At 55.6% G+C, this 7,816-nt stretch overlaps 2 protein-coding genes across 5 annotated transcripts in view; both read right to left on the bottom strand.

Moving 5' to 3' along the window:
* LOC110592778 (transforming acidic coiled-coil-containing protein 2) overlaps positions 1–7,816 on the bottom strand; it is a 162,569-nt gene that overhangs the window by 134,248 nt on the left and 20,505 nt on the right. The window contains exons 1-2 of one of the 4 annotated variants that reach the window (XM_044916170.1): positions 1,430–5,717; positions 602–859 (exon numbers count right to left, since the gene is read on the bottom strand). In XM_044916170.1, coding sequence (XP_044772105.1) covers positions 602–859; positions 1,430–5,598 — 4,427 coding nt within the window. In that variant the 5' untranslated portion in view covers positions 5,599–5,717. Of the gene's footprint in view, positions 1–601; positions 860–1,429; positions 5,718–7,816 lie in introns of those variants that run through there. The other 3 variants (XM_044916171.1, XM_021703883.2, XM_044916172.1) reach the window with 3 other exon arrangements.
* LOC123325105 (transforming acidic coiled-coil-containing protein 2-like) lies at positions 5,598–6,675 on the bottom strand. Its single transcript, XM_044916226.1, has 2 exons — positions 5,737–6,675; positions 5,598–5,654 (listed from the first exon to the last, which is right to left on the bottom strand). Exons 1-2 carry the CDS (start codon positions 6,673–6,675, stop codon positions 5,598–5,600), a joined length of 996 nt encoding a protein of 331 aa, XP_044772161.1.

The following is a 7,816-nucleotide window of genomic DNA, read 5'->3' as shown; positions in this document are numbered from 1 at the left end:
ATTTAAAGTCCAACCCTGCTACACACACACACACACACACACACACAGCCCTGGAACAGCCAGAGGTCTAAGGATGTTCACAATATCTCCATTTCCCCAGAAGGATGAACCTTCTGAGCAGCTGCTTTTCTACAATCCTAGGTGGCATTTCACTCAGGAAAGAACCAGCAGGCACACTTCATACAAGTGTGAGCGTCCAGGATTCACAGTTACATCTGTCATTTGTCCCCTAATCTTGAGATCTCTACGGAGTATGACGGGGGTTGGTGAGTAGACACTCCTGCTTCAGAGATTAAATCAGTGTTGAACCCATTTGCCTCAAATTAGTGCTTGTCTAGGGCTGGGGGTTGGGATGTGATATCCAAGGGGTGCAGGGTTTCTCTGGGGGAAGATGACAATGTTCTAAAGTTGATTGTAGTGATGCTTGCACAACTCTGTGAAGCCACCAAATTGTACAGTTTAAATGAACAAACTGTATGGCATGTGAATTACATCTCAATAAAGCTCTTTGTTTTTTTTTAAGGTAGAAAGCTCAGATGTGAAATTCACTCCATCCCGTGTATAAAAGTGGAGCTCTCCGTCATCTCGGGCACTGCTTTACCTGTATAAAGAATGGGAAAGGCTGTTTGCTTCTTGCTTATATAAGGACTCGTGTGTGAACAGAACTCTCCTCTGCAAAACATCCAGTGTGTCTCTGCCGAAGAAGTCCTCATGGTTCTCCAAAGGCTGACACCTTTTCACTGACCTTTCTGCTCCTCCTGCACTTCTGGCCTCATCTGAGGTGACCTCGCCTGGGACATCTGGAGCATCCTTCTCAGGAACTGAAGGTAAGGTGGATGGGCCAGGCCCAGAGCTTCTTCTGGGACAATATAAAGAAAGCAATAGACGGTAAGAAGGGTATTTCTCTCCACATGTGACTGAAAAAGTCCATTTCCCAATTCAAGCTTTAAGCGGGTACTACCCCAAAATCCCTAGGGAAAAAAAAAAATCAGCTTCCAGCAGTCAATGGTTTTGAGATGCTTTTGGATCATTTAGGCCTCTCTGTATAAATAAATCCAGATTCAAAAGCAAAGGTATTTAGGCTCCGGAAAAAACATATGATTGACTCTAACCTATGACCCAAGAGCGTGGCCAGCCAGTAAACATTTCACGCTTTTCAGACACTTTGAGTGAAATGAATTGAAGAACACAGAGAGCGAACAGGACTCTGTCAGTGTCCAACAAACAGCTCCCAACTTCCACCCATTCCTCTCACCTTTTTCAGAATCTTAGCACATCCAGAGGTTGCAAGCAGGTAAATTTAAACATTTAGGCATAGAAAACCTAGCTTTTTTAAAAACCACCCATCTATTTGACTCTTAAAAACCGGGGTGGGCTTCCCTTTTGACATGGGCCCCACGTCCCCCTGGGAGTTTGTTCTTTTCTGTACCTTTCAGGGTGGAGCACTCCCAGAGCCAGGGTTTGGGGCTTCGGGTCCCGAAGCTCGTCAGGTTCCGGAGGTGGAGAGACTCGCAGCTTCCCGCCCCCAGCAGGAGTGGGGGGCTCAGGCCTGGGCTGCTCCTCAGCCAGCAGGTGCACGGCCGGGCTGGCCCCTCGCAGAGTGGCTGCATCCTCCGTGCCTGGGGCCCCAGCAGAGCAGCCTGCGTCCCCATGAGCAGCACCAGAGAACATCCTCATAGTACCTGTCTCGGGCTGGTCACCAGCCACACGCGCCCCAGTCTCAGCTGTGCTCGAGGTGACGTCACCCTCCGCTTCCCCAGCAGCTCCTGCCACCGAGCCGGGCTCTATGGGAGTGGCTCCTGCTGGCGCAGCCTGTAGCTCAGGAGCTCCACCTCCACACCTCTGCTCCCCCCCAACGGTGTCGGGGGTCCAGGGCTCACGGATGGCCTCGGCCACAGTCAAAACACCCCCATGGGGAGAAGATGCTGCCAGGGCAGAGGTGGACACTGGCATGTCACTCAGACCCCCTGTGTGAGCAAAGCCCCAGGAACCATCCTCTCTGGGTTGACTGTCGCCAGTGGATGTCTCCTGGGGGTAGATCCCAGGAGCAATTCTGTCTTCTGGAACCGAGGCCCCTTCTCGGTGGCTCTGGGGATCCACCTGGAAGCCCGCAGCTTTTTCCACGGGAGTCTCCTGAACAGCTGCAGGCAGGGAAGGACCCAAGGCTAGTTCCTGCTGGCCTCCGCCCTGCTGTGAGGGGGCCTGGCCTCCAAGCCCCAGCCCGGCCTCCCCAGCCCCCTCTGGCTTCTCACTCTCCTGCGCAGTCTGTGGGAAACCGGTCATCTCCTTCCCCACGCCAGCACCTGGCAGGTTTGGCTCTGTGGCTGGTGCCGCCAGACCCGGCGGCCTTCCTGGAGCGGGATCCTGGGGAACCAGACAGGGGAGCTCAGCCTCTGTAGGCAACTCTTGCTTCTTCTCCTTTGCATCCACCGCGAGTCCAGCAGGAAGGTCAGGGAGAGGGGCGATGGCCACTCCTTGAGCCCCATCTGGAGGCTTCTCTGGGTGTGGCCCCACGAGGTCCTGGCCCCTCACACTCCCCTCGGCTCCCGCCGCACTCTGGGGCCGATCAGCGGTCAGGGCTCTGAACACAGACTTCTCAAAGATCTTGGTGATGTGCTCCCTGAAGTCAGGGAACCCAGTGATCATGCCCATCTGCTTGGAGCTTGCGTCCACACCACCCGAGGCGCCCCTCCTCGGATCCTTGGAAGGCTCTATCATCCTCTCCCCGAAGCCCTCTGGCTCCTTTGCTGCTTCACCTGCCAAGCTTTCCTCGCTGGCGGGGCGCGCTGGCGGCCCACCAGGCTCCGGGTCTGCACCAGGAGCTCTGGCCTCCTCCTCCTCCTCCTCCTCCCCTGTCATCTGCTTACTCTTGGTCAGAAGCAGTGCCCTGTCCAGGTAGGGGATGGAGTCCGCAGGTCCCTCAGCATTTCCAGCTCTGGGGCTTCCACTGCTCGCTTGCACCACAGAGACCTCCCCGCTGGCCGCCCCTGGTTGTGAGAGAGGGGCAAGCAGGCCAGCGGAAAGCTTCATGGAGGTGGTATTTTCCAAGGCCGGCAGGGGCTCTTCTATGGGACAAGGGCCTGCCCCCTTCCCGGCAGCACCGTCGATATGCAGGTAAGGAGTGTCTGGAGTAGCCTCTTCTGGTGGCCCAGGTGGCAGGGGTTTCTCTGGGTTGGGGACAGCCTGGGCTGCAGGAATATCCACCTTGCTCCTGGGAATCCCCCCCAGCTCTCTGGCTGGTAACAAGGCCCCCTGGCCGCCGGCCAAAAGCTGCTCTGCTTGGCTTGGCTCACCCCAGGCAAAGGTAGAAGCTTCCTTCTCAGGGGAGGCGCGCTGCTCAGTCTGAAGGGAGCCACCACTCAGAGAAGCTTCTGCGGGCCCCTCCAGGGCCCGCTGCACCCCCAGGTCCCCTTCCTCAGCATCCCCAGCAGTCTCGGCAGCCCCACCATCTGCACCTCGATCCTCTGCCGCTGCGAAACTTCCAAGGAGCCTTGGGGCCTCCGCATCCGAGGCGGTGGGGTGCTCCATGTCCTTCTGTGGGGCCGGCATAGCTTGCTGCCTGCCTCCCTGCGTCTCCCCATACGCCTCTCTGTCTGGGGCATCCTGGCTGGGTGTGCCTCTAAGGCTGGCGGGCGCCGGGCCTGGCGGGCCGTGAGCCGCATCCGGGAGAGCGACTGAGTCAGGCCGACAAGGTGGGGTCCCCACTGTGTTCCCACTTGCCTTCTCTGTCTTACCCAACCCCTGGAGCGGGGGCTGAGCGTCAGCTGCTTCAGAAAGTTCTGCATCCCTGAGACATGCTTCTTCATGCTGGCTGCTGGCTCGCGACCCATCTGCCAGTTCCTGCTGGGACTTGTTGGGCCCCTGCTGTGCACAGCAACTCTCCTCTCTGCCCAAGTGACCTGCAAGAGGAGAGTCTTTTGAGGCCTCTGCTTCAGGCAGCAAGACTCTGGAAGGCAGGCTGTCACTGCATTCTCCCTCTTGCTCATTCTGCCCTTGCGCAGACAACTCAGGTCCTATTGCTGCTGACAGTTTTGGCTGCTCTGTCGCAGGACTCTCTGGAACCACGTCCCTGGGAGCCGAAGCGGGCGCATCAGACAGGCTGCCTTTGGGGAGCTCCCCATGACGTTCTGATCTGGAAGCTTGTTCCTCTCTCCCGCGAGTGGGCAAGCACACATCTGCCAGACGTTCCACAGGTAGGTGGGTTGGAGAAGCATCTGTGTCTAGGTTCTTAAAGCCTAAACCACCTGCATAAGTCTCTTTCTCATTTTCACACTGCTGGGGCTTCTCCCCAAGCATGTCAGACATGGATGCTTCTGGTTCTGATTGCAATGGCTGGAGACGGTTCTCAGAAGATACCGGGGGCCCCTCAGAAGCAGCCACTTGTGTCCAGTTTTCCCTTAGGCAGGACGGGTTTCCCTGCTGATCTTGCTCCAGGCTGAGCATCGTAAGCCCACAGTCCACTGCCAAATTCTCCTCCTCGGGGGAATATGGCCCATCAGCATGGATTTCCTGACCAGCTGCCTCACGCCCCAGCCCACAAGGTTGGCTGGGGGATGTCAGCAAGCCCTCCCCGACACAGCTGCTGGGCCTCTGCGCAGATGGGCGGCTCCTCATCTTTGTGTCAGATGGGCTCTCCGCCTCCTGGGCTTTGGGGATGACCTCTGCCGCAGGAGTTGACAGGAAACCTGATTTCTCAGTTTCTAAAGCAGGAAGATAGTCTATTCTTTCCAATCCCCCCGCGTCCTGAAGGGTGTCGGGACACTGGGTCTGCAATCCTGGCCCCTCCCAGGCAGCTTCTCTGGGAAGAATGTGTTCACCAGTTCCATCTGGCCCAGGGGGCAGGGCGAGATCCTTCTCGGGGAGCTTGTGCAGTGAGCCAGAGGCACGGACCCCATGGGCTTCTCCCATCATCCCACAGGTCACCGAGCTCCACACTGTGTCTTCTGATGGAGAGCCAGGCCGATCGGTGTGCCCGGGACCCTCCTTTCTGGGTGGCTGTGCTGAGTCAGTGCCGGAATGCACTTTGCTGTCCACATCTTGGCTTAGCTCTGAAACCTCCTCTTTTTCCACCTCCAGGCTGGGCTTGCAGTCTAAGGCCCCAGGTTGCTCTCCCCAGGGCTTCTCAGGATCTCTACTGTCAAGTGGCTCTGGGACTTCTTCCTGTCCCCTAGAGTTGGCCTCGGGTAGTCTGTTCTTCTCCTCAGCCACAGCTGGGCTTTCGGGGGTCATGGCTTCATCCTTTGACCCTAGTGAGCTTCTGGCCCCTTCGTCTGATACACTGGTTGGGGCAGGGGACAGTACTCCTTGTTGGATTTTCTGGTCCCTCATTGAGACCTCTCCCCTGTCGTCCTGGGACAAAGGGGCAGGACCCTCTGCACAGTTCCCTCCTAGACCCTCTCCCTCCCTTCTGAGATCGGATGCGAGCTTCTCCCGTCCTGCCAACCCTGCATCTGCTAACTCTTTGGCCAGATCCATAAGAACTGGCATCTCAGCCCCGGAAACCACCTCCCGGGTCAACCAGCTGGATCCTTCTGCAGCAGCAGAGGCCTGAGCAGCTGGTGATAAGGTGGAGCCTGAAGCTGGACGTGTGTCCTCCATCAGGGCTCGTGGGGAGGGCTCTGTGCTCTCGAGCGAAGCCCCTCCAGGCTGGTTGCCTGCTATGGAAGGGACAGCTGTGCTGGGCTCGCTTCCCGGGCCCCCTGCCTGCCAGCGACCCTGAGCACCGCCGGCCCCCACGGTCTCCTTCCCAGAGCCCCCGGCCCTGGGTGCCGGGCCAGGACTCTGTGAATCCCAGGGCAGCTCGACGTGCGTCAGATGGGCTCCCATTTGCTGCTGGCTGCTTTCCTGGGAATTTGTGTCGGCTTCCTGGGCAGCCCCTGCAGGGCCCCTGGTGGCATGGCAGGCCCCGAGGAATCCCGAGCTGGCGGCGAAAGCCTGAGGCGGCACCTCCACTTGGCATCCGTCTCTGCCTGAGGCTCCAGGGGCTGGCTCTGGTGGAGTCGGGGTCTCAGGTTTTGCGGGGCACTCCTCCAGGCCAGGTGAGCTCGCCCTGCCTGGCTGAGCGGCAGCAGGGGCCTGCGGGGCCTCTGGCACAGAAGCCGCCCCCTGCCTGGACTCTGCCAGGGGAAGGCCACCTGCAGCCTCATTCCCTTGGGACTCGAAATCACCAGGCTGGCCATCTTTTTCACACAGCTGTCCTTTCATCAGCTCTTGGGGAGGTGCTGGTGAAACCCCCGGCGACTGGTCAGTGCGGCTGGAGGCAGACAATGTGTGCCCGGCACTGGGGACGACAGCGTCCACGCTGCACTGAGTAGAACTGCCCCCTTCAGGGACGGACGCTTTTGGGGCCTCCCCACGGGCATCTGGGGAAGGTTCCCTCCTGGGGTGTTGAATGAGGGGCCAATCTTCAGGTGTTGCTACTGGGCTTGCCAAGCAAGCTTCCAGGGGGCCCTGGGCAAAGGGCATGGAGGCAGAGGGGCACTCCTGCTCCCAGGGCACTGGTGGGCGGGGCAGTGGAGAACCTTCTGGGCCTCTGGCTTCCTGTGGGCATTTGCTTGGCTCAGTCACCTCCGGGGACACAATGCACGGATCCAGGCTGGCAGCACCTTCAGACGCAGAGCAGGAGCCTCGGTGCCCGGCACTGCCAACAATGAAAACATTTGATGTTTCATTCATTCTCGTGGATGTGTGTCCAGAACCACATCACAGGCAGAATCACCCCCACCCTTTCCCCACCAAAGACCACAAAACACAGCATCCCCATGCAGCTCATTCCTCTCCATGAAGAGACCAAGCCCCCCCATCCTCCCCCTCCCATAACCCTTCACGTGCCCTTACTTTCTCCCAAAATCAATGCAGGGAATCTCAAACATTCAGCTTGGAGTTTTCCATGATGGTCGGTTGTGAACAGGGAAATATGAAAACATAGTCACAGTAGTCCAAAATGCAAGGAAATCAGAAAGTTTTCAATAGGTATAAATCATAACAGAGGGTTTGAACCAGTTCTGTGTAACTTACAAGGAGGTCCTAAGTACTTAATGAGGATCTTTAGATGTTTGGGGAAAAGGCACAAGTTGGCAAAGCCATGCTTTGAAATAAAGAGCTATTGTTGAGAATAGTTGCCTTGATTCTTTAATTCAACATGTGGTACTGTGAGGGATGTCATCCAAAAATCAATTCTGTTTAGCTATGGAATTCCTGCATGTGACCTATATATAAAATTCTTGGGAGCTGAATTACCTTCATACCTGTATTTGTCTTAACTTGAACTTACCTAGCTGGACAGCATGTAAAGCAAAACTATGGGAATTTAGGGGAACGTGGCTCAGAATTACGGATTTGCTGTAGATAACCAGCTATCCAGGTACTGTAAAATAGTTTATCACCTGCCATATTTGGACTGGGGTTTTCAATTCTGCATAGTTTTCATTAAATGCATTTTTTAAATTTTAAAATAATATATGGCCAATACAACATTTTGAAAATGTAGAAAAAAACATCTCCCACATGCTTGCCATTTGAAGTGTTCTGGTGAATTTCCTTTTTTTTTTCTGCACATTTTGTTAAAGGATGCAATTTTATTATTTTTACATGGATGTGATTCTATGTCCTCGTTATGATCATATGTCTTTTAGCACCAAGAGAAATTGCACAAGACAAAGTTAACAGAAGTATGGTTTTTCTAGGGCTTCTACCATGTTCTTTGAAATTATTTTAGGGAAAAAATAATAAAACTATTATAGGAAGGAAAATCTATGGAACGCTCTTGCAACTGTTAGTATATATACATTGACCTATTCACAGATCCACAGTGTTC

The sequence above is a fragment of the Neomonachus schauinslandi genome, chromosome 6, assembly GCF_002201575.2.
Source record: "Neomonachus schauinslandi chromosome 6, ASM220157v2, whole genome shotgun sequence".
Taxonomy (NCBI): Eukaryota; Metazoa; Chordata; class Mammalia; order Carnivora; family Phocidae; genus Neomonachus; species Neomonachus schauinslandi.
Note: the sequence above shows the minus strand (reverse complement) of the source record. Positions and strands in the feature narration are given on the sequence as shown.